The sequence below is a fragment of the Narcine bancroftii genome, chromosome 13 (genome assembly GCF_036971445.1).
Source record: "Narcine bancroftii isolate sNarBan1 chromosome 13, sNarBan1.hap1, whole genome shotgun sequence".
NCBI lineage: Eukaryota > Metazoa > Chordata > Chondrichthyes > Torpediniformes > Narcinidae > Narcine > Narcine bancroftii.
In genome coordinates this window covers 12,603,098-12,618,775 of record NC_091481.1, presented here as the reverse complement: position 1 = coordinate 12,618,775, position 15,678 = coordinate 12,603,098, and the positions used below count along the sequence as shown (strand labels likewise).

The window sequence follows — 15,678 nt, the reverse complement described above, 5'->3', positions numbered from 1 at the left end:
TCTGTTCTCAAAAGACTCGTACTACCAGGTTCAGGAACAGTTACTATCTACTGTCAGACCCCTAAACAAAAAACTCAATCCGAGACTCATTTAGGAATTCTTACTTTGCACATTAGTTATTACTGATTTTTTTCCTCAGTATTAGTTTGTTTACATTTCTTTCTTTTGTATCCATATCTTTTTCTTCAGAAATTCTACCTGGTCCACAGGAAAAGATTGTCAGGGTTGTATGTGACATCATGTTTGTACTCCGATAATAAATCTGAACTTTGAACTTTTCAGTCATCCATGGAGTCTTATAATCACCCATAGAAAATATCTTCCCCTTGAGGACATTCACAAATCAGATGAGATTTTAACAACAATCCTATAGCTTTTATAGTCACTGTTAGTATTAACTAGCTTTTTTTTGAAAAAACATTCACAACTATTAGGGTGGGATTTGAACTCATTAGATGAATGTTGGTTCAAATTTCCTGGTTATTCGTCTGGTATCAAAATTGCTGTATCACCAGAAATCAATCCTAAAGTACTACCTTCAGAATTCAAAGGACTGCATACAGACAACATTGCCCTTAAACCACAATTTGATTTAACTCTGTGTTAATCTTGGGAATTACCTGTGTAAAACACTCCATTGACCCAACGAGGAATATCACATCTTTCACAAGATCTGAAACTCTCATCCGGAACTCTCCAAAGTCGTCTGAATCATCTGGAATTCCTTCCTGCAGATGAAAGAAGCAGGAAAAATAGAAATAAATCGTATAGCTTGGACAATGGTAACAGCAATAAAGGCGACGAGAATAAAACCCAGAGTTTCATTAGAGCTGTATTAATGAAGTAACCGCATTCTTGCAGGAAACTGGACCATGAGAACGGATACAAAGTTTTCACAAGGATTGGTGGCAGCTGACGTCAGTCTCTTATCCTGATTGGATCAACTGGAAACAGAGGGTTTAAAAACAGGGTTGGCTTTGCAGTTATATCACCATCAATTTATGAAGGACTTTAAGTGAAAGGGGACAGAAGACATAACTGGTAACTCAATATATAATTAGTTATTTTAAAAATTCCATGCCTTCATCGATTGTGCACAAAACATGGCAACGGTTTCCTCCTGGTCACTCTGATAATTCCTCACCGAGAGTCAAAAATACGTCATCTCACCTGGCAACTCAGGTTAAAAAAAAATTGCACACCTTCCTCAAAAACTTACGTGATCTGGTTCTAGCTGGCAGTGTCGGGCCAAGGCATGAAGCAGTCGCTGGATATAAGGACGAAAAACAGCATGGCGTGATGGATCATTCATTTTATAAAGGTACTCTCCCAATCGGTACCAGAAGTTAAAGCTGATTTCCGCTACCTGAAGGAAGAGGGAAGCAGAGAAACATGACACAGAACAGTATAATTTCGGTATAATTACCCAAATAATGGTTAGCTCTCAGTTAGGGCAACACTGTTACAGCGCCAGTGATCAGGTCCAGGGCTCGAATCCATCCCACGTGTCTGCGTGGGTTTCTCCAGGTGCTCTGGTTTCCTCCCACCCTTCAAAATGTACTGAGGTTGTAGTTCATTTGGGTATAATTGTGTAGCACAGCCTTGTGGGCCGAAAGGGTCTGTTACCGTGCTACATGCCTAAATTTACAATTTAAATTTAAGTGCAACTTTGACAACACAAAAACAATGATCATGGAGTGAATATTCCTTAAGAGAATATACATTCCTCTTAAACATTACCAAACACCTTCAAATCACTTTTGCCAAATACACTGAGGCCAGTATTTTTCAACCTGTGGTCCATGGACCACTATTGTCTATGCGTTTTGTTATAGGTGGTCTGCAGCAAAGACAAATATTATTGATAAAATAATATAGATAAAATTACATGTAAAAGATTTTAAATTTGATGACAAAAAAACTTTCAAAATTTTCCCACCAAAACAAAACTTTTGCTGGGGGGGCATCTGGGAAGGGGCTTGAACTGAGCAGCCACCAACTCCCTAATTTCCAACCCCCAACCCATGGTGGTCCATAGGTTTGTTGTAGATGGTCTGAGGTAAGTAAAGGAATACATAAGGTGCTGTGTGGCTGAAGAAAGGTTTGAAACTGTTGACTAAAGCTATCAATGAAAATTTATAACCACCTTCTATTTCAATTTTGTTTTAAAATAACCTTCATTATCACTGAAGGAATCAAAAATGTCTCAGAGACAAGATGCATATTGAAGGTATAGTTTTAAAAAAAAAATGAGACAACTGAAATCTGAATCAAAAACAGCATTTTTGTTTTATATCTGAACCTTTGTCTGAATCATAGTTTAGTCCATTGCAAACCTAAGTTCATTATTAAGTCTAGTGAATATTTCAACCTCAAAAAGCAGGAGATAATGAGCTTGGTGAGGTCCACTGTGCTGAAAATAGTGGCTGCAGTATTTGAGTGAGCAATAAATGCAGTTTCAACTGCAAAGCAATTTTTTAAAAATATTCCATGTTCATGAAAATCACGATATCAATGTTACTTATTTTGTTTCCATCAGTGCAACAAACCATCTCCAAAAATGACCTGTATGTAGACTACATCCTGTAATTGCACTGTTTTGCCTTTTTCCACAGCTCCACAGAGACCATGAGAGTGCCAGTGTTCGGCATTATTTAGAAGGATAATAATAATAATGGATCCAATAAAGTAATATACAGGTCAATATTTCATTACTTCACAAGGACAAGCTGGATATTATACCAAACTGTCCTTTCACCTCTCAACTATCTAACTTCAGAAGAGGTTGAGGAAAAAGTATCATCCAACCCATCATGAGCAAGGCAGTTTAATCACGACTCTGTTACCCCACCTCATATTGTGCATGTCCCGCACAAATCAATAATAATTCCAATGTCCGCAGGTCCCCAAGACCTTGTCCTGGGGTCTTCACAATCACCTCCAGAAACGTCTCAGATAACTCAGTAAAAATCCGACAGTAATTCAAAACTCTGTAATGGAAGGGGATAGAGATCAATATAAATTGCAGAATAAAATACATTCCATCAAGATGCCTCTTTTAAAAAAAAATATTATGGAGGTGCAAATTAAAACTGTATTTTATGCAGTAGAGACCCCCCCCCCCTTACATCTCACAAATTAGAATTATTGATTTATAACGGCACAAAAAGAGCAGGAAGTTTGTCTATATAAGTCAAGCTGCAGGTAGACTATTTTGTAAGGTCTGGTAACCCTATTACAAAGCCCAGAGAGAATTCATGAATTCATCCAAAATTGCCCTTGAAAAGACAGTACTGAAAAATATTAATTTTAATTTTTAACTGCAGACTTTGGTAACAATGTAAACCACCCCCCCCCCCCCCCACCGGCTTTTGCGATAAGATTAAATATGAAAATATTACCAGTCCACAACTCTGATTTAGTGGCCTAGTTACTCAACAACTATGCTATCATTGCAACAATGTCCACCATGAATTCAACCTAGTTTATATTAGAAACAAAGTTTAAAGCCACAGGGAGCACGGACATCAAGAGGAGATTATTTTATTATCCACAGACAGTCAAGTACAAAAAGATTTGATTCTTACTTATCAAGATCCTCGCGTGCCACAGCCATATGATATGCAGATTCTAGAGTTAGGACACCCTGAAACAGATGCAAAGCCAAAGGTAGAGATGTCTCTACATTCTCAATGGCATAGAGTGCTGAACAGATACAATCAGATGCAGCCTCGTGCAGGTTTGTCGAGGTATCATCACGTTGCTAAAACAAAACAAAAAAAAACATTTCTCAGTTTCTCAACAAACAAGGACCCTCAATGAAACATGTTAAAGGGGACACTGGCGGAAGAACAGATTTCAGCTCGTTCGTTATGCTCTTGGCATTCTCTCCAACTCCAAGGCTCGTCAAAAGAAAAAGTCTATGTTGGTGGAAGAAGAACCAGGATAATTCACAAACTGTACAAGCTACATTGGCCAATTATTTCCCTTAGGAGCCTGCTACAGTCATACTTGTGCTACATCGCTGAAAGGCAACACTTGCATTACCATTTTTGGCCTCAACCAAGCAATGGAGATAAAGAGTATGAGGGGAAAGTTATTAATTCTTTAAGGAAGAGTGATATCACAAGCACAGACAATAAATTAAAAAAATCACAGGCAACTAAGTTACTGTCACTTGGTGTCTCACCTGGTTTCAGTTGCAGTGATCAGACTGTTCCAGTAAATTGCCAGAAATCTGTCATCATGAAAATATCTAAAACAATTACATACCTGTGTGCTCCTTAACTAGGCCCTGGCCAACAAAAATCTATCGGCAGCTGTCAGTGAACATTGCCAACTTAAGGAAATTAGATGCCAGTTGATGTAATAAGCCTATATCGAATTCAAACCATCTGATTGTCAGTGAACTTTCTCTGAAGTGATGAATCTAATCACATCTCCCCGAAGTATTTATTTTGTCATCTGTATTTGTGCAAAACCCATCATTTCATCATTGTCAACTGGAGTCTATTCAAGCTGCATTATTAAAACATTCCAGCCATGTTAAATCATATCACTTGCTGTTATTCAGTTATTCTCTAACAATGGAAATGAGGTTTAATATGAATGCAAGTTAGATTTGCTTTGCATATATAAACTGCAACTGGATAGCTTGCTCTGAAGGACTTACCAAAATCTGAAAAAGGATCAACAGTAGTCGGTTATTTGCCATGAAGTTGCTATCCAAAACACCAAGATTAAACCAGCTGCCTAAGCATCGAAACACTTTGATCAGCATCTTCTCCTCGTTGCCACCTCTCTCTGTACAGGCTGTCTAGGGAAAAAGAGATGACTATTATGGACCTTTGTGACAAAGCAAAGGATCTTCCTGATTTGCTGAACCTGTGAATTCATGCAGGGGGCTGCAAAAGGCAGACTACTCTCTGATACACATCTTTACATATCACGAAGGCAGCCTACTCAAACACTAGAGGCAAATAAATTTAATCTCATCCAAAATTTGAAGTTAAACATAAACTTTAAAATCCAAAATTAAGTTTAGCCTCCATAAGCTTTTTCCGCTTTTTCCTCATACAACTTTTAATTTAACCCTCTTCATTATACTCAATCTGTCTTCTTAGCAAGTTTCTTCTTCAATTCATCTATACAATTTACACCAACAATTCCCCGTGAAAGCGACTTTTTATTTCCTCACCTAATGGAGGTTCACTTGATTGATTCCTGCAATGTGGAAAAAGTGGTACAATGGGAGTTAAGATTGCAGGACCCATGCTTGAAACTTGAGACAGGAATGAGGAACATACAATATTTTTTACAAAGGAGAAAATAAATTTTCTCACTCCGGTGATTAAAACCAAGGATCAAATTTTCAAATTAAAGGGCTAGCCATTCAAGACGGAGTTGGAAAAAATCTTCACCTATAGGCAGATGGTCCTTTGAAATTCCCTAACCAAGATTGCGGAGGTTCAAGTATTTAATGCAAAGTTCAAAATTCCTTTTATTGTCACATAATAATACATTCAAAATGTAATATACATTGCTCATATAATATTCCTCATATAAAATATATTATTTAAAATTATATTCAAAACATCGATCATGAGGTTTTTAGATATTAAATCAGGTGATTTTGGGTCTGTTCAGAAAAACACAACTAACATAAAAGTTCAACCATGATCCTAATGAATAATAAGTACAAGGGGTTGAAGAGTCTATTCCAGCTTCTGTATTTGTATCTTTTTGTTCCCTTATTCTTCTATATTCAAGAGGTTCATTACAAACTTTCAGCACAGGGATTCTTAGTGAAACACGTGAATAGTAACAACCCTCAGTACAGGGATCACTCTCCACTGACGGTACTACCATTGAGGTCGTCAAGAGTACCAAGTTTCTTGGTGTGCACTTGGGGGAGAATCTTACCCAGTCCCTCAACAGCAGCTCCATAGCCAAGAAAGCCCAGCAGTGCCTCTACTTCCTGCAAAGGCTGAGGAAAGTTCATCTACCACCCTCACTACATTCTACAGAGGATATTCTGAGAGCATTCTGACCAATTGCATCACCACCTGGTTTGGAAACTGTATCACCTCAGATTGTAAGACTGCAGAGGATAATGGAGTCAGCAGAGATCACTGAGGTCTTTCTTCCTACCATGGCGGACATTTACAAGACACGATGGGCACGGAAGGCAAATAACATTGTGAAGGACTTCACACACCCCTCTTGGAAACTTCTCTCTTTTGCCATCTGGAAGGAGCATTCGGGCCCACATATCCAGATTGTGCAACAATTTTTACCCCCAAGCCACCAGGCTCCTCAATTCCTAGAACATAAGTGTACTAGTATATCATGGTTTTTATTACTATTTATGTAAATCTGCTCCATGGTCCTGGAGAAATGCTATCTCATCTTTACTGTGCACTGCATTAGGAGTGAACAACAAATAAAGGTGACTTGTCTCAGTATCTTTAAATTTGATAGTGAAGGTTAAAAATACAATGGTAAGAAAAGGAGTAATTTGTTATTTGACCTTCCATTACATTATTTTAAAATGAAAGATTCACTGCTCTAACAGAGATCTGTCTCTTTTTTTGTTTCTCACTTTGTCTTAAGAAGCTGTAAAAATTGATTTCAGGGAGGATTCCTCTTATGAGCTTTCCAATAATTGAGGATTGGGACATCAGATAATTGCAAAATAATAAAGTAGTGAGTGATTAGATTTTACTTGTTTTGGGAGTGTGATCTACCTCATGACCAACTCACAAAAACCATTATCAAATTACTTTGCAGCAGCTGATATATTATAGAATTGGAAATAAAGGTGATAGATTTATCAAGCAAATGAGCAGAGAAAATACTTAAAACATTGTGCACAAAAGGGCACTTGGTAAGTTTCTCAATCTCAGGACATCAGAAAGATTTGAAGAATAACTACTAGGTAACAATGAATCATCTGAAGGTGGCAAATAGAACAATAGCAAGGTTATGCAGAAGAAAAATCAGAAGGAAAATGGATACCCGAGCACCATGAGTTGCAAAACAGGTTTACATAAATACAAAATATTTGAAATGAAGTTAAGGAGCTGGAAAGACCAGAACATGTGATGAAAACTGAAAAAAAAACTTGGCTTTAGACAATTGAAAAATCCTCAGAGAAAGAAAAATTATGGATGGATGACCTCATGGACTGAAATTATATTTCAGCCTCAGGTGAAGAGGAGAGAAAACCAGGAGGGGATCCACAGCATACTTTATAATGCTATAAAAGCATCCAAATTGAAGAAGAAATTATTCAAAATTAGGTTGAAGTTTTGATTCATATAAGCACTTTGACATCACGGGATGCATCACAAGGTGACACAAGAAATGCACTGCTCAAGACAGCAAGATTCTGCAGAGTTGAGAATGCAGCATGAATGAACCTCTGCTTCATCTATACCTCCCAGTTTCTCAAGAAAGCAGTCAACATGTGAAAAGACCCATCCCAACCTCGATCTTCTCCCCTCTTTGGTTGGACAGAAAAAAAACCCCTCCAGATTCAAGGACAGTTTCTTTCCTGCTGCTGTCAAGACTTTTCAATAGAGCTCTCTTTGGTGAAAGATGCCGCTACACTCTGTTAACTGTACTTTTCTCCATTCCCTACACTACCTTTATACTATACTCTGCTGTATTGACTTACTGTAACACTACATCCTGTCTTTTGTTTTATTGCACTACCTGCTGTACTTTAGTATAGGTTGACACGCATTCAAAACAAAACTGCTTTGCTCTTTCTCAGTATGTGTGACAATAAACAATTCAATTCATGAAATGGGGGGGTTTGACACAAAACAGAAAGAAATATAATTCTATGGTGGCACAAGATTTTAAAAAAATGTTATCTTCTGCATTAGAAGATGGAACATTTGTTACCTTCCAGGTATTACCATTATATACATACATACCAGCATGGATACCACAGTACTAGAGGAGTACGCCAGGTCCTCGATTATTTCAGTGCGGCGGTTGGCTCCAATTCGAAGGGAGCGACTATGAACTTCTTCTGGGAGCACAGTCAAGATTTCTAACAAGAAGGACAGGGATGATGGGTCATTGCCATACCTGAAATTAAATCAATGCCACGTCTTAGATTAAAAGCAATTTGCAATCACATCACCACACTTCCCTCCACTTGCCACTTGTTTGTTTCTGTCCATGCATTTCAAGACTTAAATGGATAATTAAAATGTAACTGGAATGAAAACTTGTCAAGGACATCTCTTAGTACAGGGCAGGCTTCCATGTTATCAGTACACTTTCTCAGAATCAAAATGTTTGCTTCATACTTGGAAAAGCACCACCGCAATATGAAGTATCTCTTTTTTTCCCCCTCACCAGATAGGCCTTTTCATTTGCTAAATGGGATGGACAAACAGTTTGCTTCATACCTACCACCTTCCCAGTGAAATGATGCATAGCAAGGGGAAGTAAATGAAGGGATTATCTCTGAATATTTTATGATCAGAAAGTAGCTCCTTCTGTGTTCTCATGAACTTGCCCCAGAACTCGCAGACACTTACTTTTCAGTTAACATTTGCACACAGCCTTTCCATGAAGCCATTTGCAAGGCAAGATCTGCAATTGCCAGAGCCAGCTGAAGAGAGAAAAACTATTTCAGAACCTATAAACCAACATAAAAAACACATTCACTCTGCAAAGCAAAAATCTCAGCAGCAATCAAAGTTGAACCATCTTCCAGTCACTTGCTCAACTGACAATAATTTCTACTGAACAATTTGACAGTAATTTTTAAATCTCAGTCAACAGTGGACAGATTTATCTGGGTCAAATGTACCCCCAAAAGGATAGCAAAAAAATTGAGAGAATCTGCTGATGCTTCTTGTGGTAACTGTAGAAAACCATGGTTTGTTAAATAAAGGTCAACAGTTCTATAATTTTGAAATTTTATCACATCACCCAACTACAGGAAAGATACAAGATTGAAAGACTACAGAGAAGATTTACTAGGATGTTGCCAGTTACAGGGAAGGGTTAAGCATGTTACAACTTTATTCCCTGGAGTGCAGAGGAATGAGGGGAGATTTGAGAGAGGTATACAAAATTATGACAGATATAGAGAGAGTAAATGCAAATACACTTTTTCCACTGAGGTAAGGTGAGATACAAACCAGAGGACATGGGTTAAAAGAGGAAAAGTTTAAGGTGAACATTAGGGGGAACATTTCTTCATACAGAAAGTAGTGAGAATGCGGAATGAGCTTTCCAGCTGAAGTGGTGAATGTAGGTTCAACTTTAATATTTAAAAAACTGAACAGGTACAGGGAGGGGTATTGACTGGATGCAGGTCAATGGGACAAGGCAGAATAATAATGATTTCTGCATTATGGCTCTATGTCAAGGATAACAGTGTTTGCTAAATCTGAGAGAGGAGAATGCAGATTGGGAAAAAAAAATGAAAGAAACATTTCATAGCTGATCATCCTGTAGATCACAATTATTTTCACCGTTATCCATCATCTTCTTCAAAAATATGGTTCAATCTATTTCTCCCTATGTCTGGCTCCTAAATCTGTTTATTATGGTTGAAATCCTTGGTTCGCTTTATGTGCAGTTTCCCATAATGCACATCTGGCCTTTGAAAAATACATGCTGAGAAAGGAAACAATAAGCAATAATGTTTAGGAATGAATAACCTGAGAGTACTACTGTGCATCAAAATAGGAGGAAAAAAAACATACTTCATTGAAAAGTGTCATTAAATAAACAGAACAAAAAAAAGAGGGTCATCAGTTGAGTAACTCCCACAAATGACTTGTACAGTAACATTCAGAGATAGAGATAGGATCATTATGTAATTCTCATTCAAAACTGACCTGTGTAACAATCACAGGAGACACATCTTTCAAGTTTTGTATATGGGTTAGTAGTGAATCTCGTAGAGACGCGTGTGTTTCAGGGGGAAGTTCATTAAATGATGTCTGAATTTTCATCTTCATTGTCTGAGCCGCAAAGTAGCAGAGCTCCACCTCTTGCTGCAATCGAAGCAGCTGGTCTGCAATTTCCCAAGCATACACCTGAGGGGTGAAGGGGGAAAGGAAGTGTTATGAGAGGAAGACACAATTCATCAGGAAATCCTAGGTATCTTAATCCACCACTGATTTATGGAGTTGACAAATTACATTTCATTTCATCTCAATTGTATAAGAAGTAAACACAAAAATAATACAATATCCTGAATTCAAGCAACTGGCAGCCCAAGCAACCGGCAAAAAAAAAGAAGAAATAAATAAATAAACAGAAATTAAATAAGAATAAATAAAAATGTAAATGAAATTTAAAATTGTAAAAGTAAATGTTCCCCAAAGCAACGCACAAATCTTTGAAGATGGGCGTGAACATTCAGCCAACAGAGTGCCCTGTTGTGTCCCGCCCACAGTAGCTGTTTGAATAAAGTTGTATTTGAATAATATGGAGCCAGCCAATGCTGCTCGCTGCTGGGGTGACTCTCCCAGAGTGTCTCCCTATCCCTGCCGAGTAAGAGACTTTATTAGTACATTATTTAGTAAGGCTTTATCTGTAAACTTGGGGGAAGGAAGATAATTATGACGATGGCATAGTTAGCACAATGCTGTTACAGTGGCAGCAACTGGGGTTCAAATTTACGTTTTGTAAATTACAGAAATTACCTGATTAAAGTGAACTTTACAAAATTAAGAACTATAATGCTACTTTTTTTTAAACAGTCTTTTAAACTGTTAATTCTTAATGCAGGTGTATTAGTTAGCCATTGTAAGAGTGAGTCTCAGGCAACCAGAAAATTTGCATATCTGGATCTGTAGATAGTTTTTGCAAAGCTGAACATTCACAGAAACCACAAGATAATTGCACACCATCTTCTGGTACATATCATGACATATAGCAAATGTTGCATTGATGTGGATTTAATGTCTACAGCAAATGATATTCAAGATTGTCCAGGCATTGTGAGAATATCTATTTGTACATCTCCTTTTACTCATCATACTCAAAGATTTGAACACAAAGTTGCTGGTCACTTTCTTGTACCTGTACTTACAGCCCCATGGGCTGAACATTTAATGGCATTAAGGCTTTTCAATCTTTAATATGTTGTTATCCATGTTTAATAACTCTGTTTTTCTCTCTCCATTAGCAAAATTTAAACAGTTGAGCATGTCCTGAAAGTATTGTTACATTGCAGACCAGCAGCAATGGAAATTCACCAACTATATGCGTGCGTGCGAGATCCACTGTCAAAACGCAGACTTTTAAACTGATGCACAGAGTAATCTCAAAGGAGATGGGAGAGGCTGAATCACCGGACTGCCAAAAACTCATGAATCCCTCATCAAGTTTCTTCCAGAGAAGTATCCTTTCATACAAACGGTTGCCTCAACTCCCCTTTTCCTTGCGTAGGGAAATGAAACACATGACTTCCATGATGTTTCCAAAACCCAAGTATGGGTCAATCAATCAAAGAGACCTTTTCCTTGGTCACAGTGGGGTTCAAATAATTCCCTTGACAAGGAGAATCAGCTGAACTGTCCATTATCATAGAGTCATTCCTGCTCAGTGTTTGATGATTTGGCCACTGGTCAATAAAGTGCTCCACACACAGGACTCTCTCACCACCTGTGTCCTTGGAAAATGTCCTTTCTCCTCTCCAAAATAGAAAATTTCCATACAGCCTGTAGAGCTGATGCTACCCAGTCTCTCCAAAGCTGTGAATGGTTGCAGCCTGTACTAGCCCTTGAAATGATACTCACACTAAATGAAATGGGAGCTCGTAATAGTGTACGTTTTGCAATTATTACATTCTTGCCCATGTACACACTCTCTAATGCCCTCATTAATCGGTCAATTGCTTACCCCCAGGGCAACTCTGGCTTCCCCTTTGACATATTTTCTTTGCCCAAGCCATCCCTCCCTCATCCTCTCTGCAACTTGATACCAACTTGCTTTCTCTTCTTCTCAGTTCTGATTAATTGTCTTCAAACTAAAACATTCAACTCTGTTTCTATTTCCAAGATGCTGCTTAACATTTTCAGCATGTTTTCATTTATTTTTTCAGATTTCCACCATGTACAATTTCTATTTCCTGGGTGATTCCTTATCGAGTATATGATCCCCTCATTTTAGATTTTCTAGTTATGAAATTCAGCTTTTCAGTGTTCACACACCCTCAAGCTATTTTTTTTATATTAAATATTTAAATAAAATGTTCTCTCGTTCCAAACTCCTATAGAATCACCAGACATCCTCTGGACAAGCCATTCCAGAAATAATCAACAACAACTTCATATGGGAAAAGTTTTTTCCCTTAGTACAGTGTTCTCAACCTTTTTTTCCCCACTCACCTTAAGTAATCCCTTACTAACCACAGAGCACCTATGGTATAGGATGCCACAGTGCTCTGTGGTTAGTAAGGGATTACTTAAGGTGGCATACAGTGAGAAATAAAAGGGTGAGCACCACTGCTAAGACAAGGATTAAAACTCCACACAGTACTCTTGTCACAGCTTTACCAAACCCCAGGACCAATAGAGTAAGACCTGTTTACCCTTGTATCCTAATTCTCCTGTAATGAAGACTAACACTACATTTACTGGATTTGCACATTAACTTTAGCCTTTTATGTACAAAGATATCCAACTCCCTGTAACATTTAACAGTTCATCAGTGAAAATATTCTTCCAATATTTTGGAAATTCCAAAATTTCTTCCAACCAAAATGAAAAATCTTCTATTTCACCAGTAGCTTCTTCTCTTATGTACATTTATCCCTTTGTAATATCCTCCATTTTCCTGAGAGCTTTACTTTCTAGCAAGTTATCATTAAGCCACTTAGACATGTCATTCTCAACCTTTTTTTGATTATGGCTCCCTTAGTACACTGCTCAATGCTAATGGGCCCCATCTCTGTGAAGCAGCCAAGTTAAGTTGGTTTCTTCCATTCTTCTCTCCAACTGACTACACAAAAAAAACAAAAATATTTTATGATTTCAGTCTGTGCCCCCACCCCATGCTGTGCTCCCCACCCCCTGCTGTGCTCCCCCCACCCCCTGCTGTGCTCCCCCCCCCACCCCCCTGCCCTGCCCCCTGTTGAGAATGGCTGCAATAGACAGTACATTCAATCAGGTAATTGCCATATATGGCAGTCCACTTATAACAGAATAACATCTTAATTCGTTCTTTCTTTCTGTACTCTAATCCTCTATCCATTCCTATGAAAAACCTAGTCTCGTAAGCAATCTTTCATAATACCTAATGCTTTGGAAAATCCCTTATCCTCCCTTAAGGTTATTTTGATTCTCAATAAAAAAAATCATGGCCAGTCTAAGACAATCTATCATAAAACAACAATGGTTCTGCTTAAATGAAATTTTTCAAAGTAATCTTTAAAATGGTTTCAATTGATATAATCATTCACATTGTATAATGTACTTATGCATTGAAATTCCTACACTCCGAGGTACAACTATGGAGGTTTGATAGAGAATTCAATGTCATCTAGAATCAGAACTCATTGTAATGAACATGTCACAAAATTTGTTGTTTTACGGCACCATCACAATGCAAACATTTATATAAAACCATCTTACAAAATAAATAAAAATAGTGCAAGAAAAAGAAGTCACAGTAAGGCAGTGTCTACGGTTCATTGTCCATTTAGGAATCTGATGGCAGAGGGGAAGAAGCTGTCCCTTCGCAGCTGAGTGCTCATGTTCAGGCTCCTGTACCTTTTTTCTGATGACAGCAGAGTGAAGAGGGCATGGCCTGGGTAGTGGAATCATTGAGGATAGAGGTTGCTTTTTTAAGACACCGCTTCTTGTAGATGTCCTCAATGGAGTGAAGATTGGGGCCCATGATGTTGCAGGCCAAGATAATAACCGTCTGGAGTTTTTTCTTGTCCTGTGAGTTGGCCCCTCTGTGCCAGACAGTGATGCAAACAGCCTGAATGCTCTCCAAGGTACACCTGTTGAAGTTCTCGAGACTCTTCAGTACCATACTGTAATGGAGAGGCAGCGTCCACCGCCGAATGGCGTTGCTGCGCTCCTGTTCGGAGGACACACTACCTGCCAGTCAAGGTCAAAGACTTATCCCAAGCCATCAGGTGCAGTCCAGGTAGCCTGCCCAGACTCAGCCCTGACCACCCAATTGGCTCAAGTGCATCACCTCAGTTCACCCCTGCTGAGCCCCTGCACTTGGCTTCAAGCCATTGGCCACAGCAACCAACGGGGTCCACACTGACACTTACGATTGGCCCCCCAGCTTTTCCCCCAGAACTATAAAAGACCATGTGCCCCTTTATTCTACCTCTTTGGATTCCTCATGACACGCAAGTAACACCTTCCACAATGGGTTGGGGGGAGTCTTGAGGCTAGGTGGCAGAGCCGTGTCCGTACCGGTCAAGGGGTGGGGGCACGTAATATTACCTAAACTGATTGTTGAATGTGTATGCTCTTGTAACTTCCCCAGTTTCTATCGGTTTCCCCCTCGTCATCCGAAAATGTATATTTACCCCCTACATATTGTGTACTTGTAGAAATTTGCTTGACATATCAACCCTGTTGTCTCAATTCCATCCCTGAAATAAACGTGTGCTTTGTACCTGCACTTTGGTCTTAACCTGTGGGACCCGCAGAAACCCGAACAACACGTACCAAATCTCCTCAAACTCCTCACAAAGTACAGCTCCACAACAGATCCTTGGAGATGCTGACACCCAAGAATTTGAAGTTCTTGACACTCTCCCTCGATGATGACTGGTTCGTGTTTCCTTGATTTCCTCCTGAAGTCCACAATCATCTCTTCAGGAGATATCCTATCACTCTTCAGTCTTCTTAGTAAGCAGAGACATTGATGGGTCTTTTTCACTGTTGCCTCAAGGTGATGGCTCCAGGAGAGGTCTCCTGAATTATTGACTCCCATGTACTTAAGTATACTACCGGTCTCCACTTCTGCCCCATTAGTAGAGACAGGTTCATGGTCCCTCAGCCTCTACTTCCTAAAATCAACAAGGTGATGTTGAGACCAAGATTGTTCTGGCACACCCAACCAGATTCTTGACCCTCAACCTGCATTATTTTATTTGTTAATTATCATCTGGATAAATGGCTTGCAGTTTCCCAACTTCTCCCAATAGTTTTGTCTACTGGCTAATACACTTGTATCTTAACAGAATATGAAAAATGTGAAAGATTAATTCAAACATACCTATTATCTCTCTGTTGCCTTTTTTGCAAGGATATAGGCGAATAGGGAAATTGCCAGCAACATCTGATTTTTTAAATTATTTCTTATTATTGAGTTCATTGTTAGATTCTTGCTTCCTACCAATTCTGGATTACTACTATGAAAGCACAAGTTCACCGTCTCATTTATTTCCTTATTCCCCATTATAATTTCTCCTTTCTCAGCATCTAAGGAGTCCACATCTATTCTCGCTTCTCAATAATTGCAGAAGTTCTTACTACAGTTTTATAATGTTTCATGTTAATTTACAATGACTAATTTCTTCCTTTCCAATTTTTTGGTTTTTCTTTTCTGTGAATTGTTGTTCAATGTTGAACTTCTCTTTCAATTCAGTACTATTCTTTTCTTTATTCAACACCAGATAGATCATTGTGTTCATGGAAGTATTGCAGATTATATTATATA

At 38.6% G+C, this 15,678-nt stretch overlaps 1 protein-coding gene across 1 annotated transcript in view; it reads right to left on the bottom strand.

The window, feature by feature from the left end:
* Window positions 1–15,678, bottom strand: part of tnpo3 (transportin 3) — a 50,534-nt gene that overhangs the window by 32,094 nt on the left and 2,762 nt on the right. The window contains exons 2-9 of the mRNA XM_069908242.1: window positions 9,873–10,073; window positions 8,559–8,632; window positions 7,944–8,100; window positions 4,673–4,816; window positions 3,588–3,763; window positions 2,852–2,990; window positions 1,220–1,366; window positions 621–728 (exon numbers count right to left, since the gene is read on the bottom strand). Coding sequence (XP_069764343.1) covers window positions 621–728; window positions 1,220–1,366; window positions 2,852–2,990; window positions 3,588–3,763; window positions 4,673–4,816; window positions 7,944–8,100; window positions 8,559–8,632; window positions 9,873–10,073 — 1,146 coding nt within the window. The remainder of the gene's footprint in view (window positions 1–620; window positions 729–1,219; window positions 1,367–2,851; window positions 2,991–3,587; window positions 3,764–4,672; window positions 4,817–7,943; window positions 8,101–8,558; window positions 8,633–9,872; window positions 10,074–15,678) is intronic.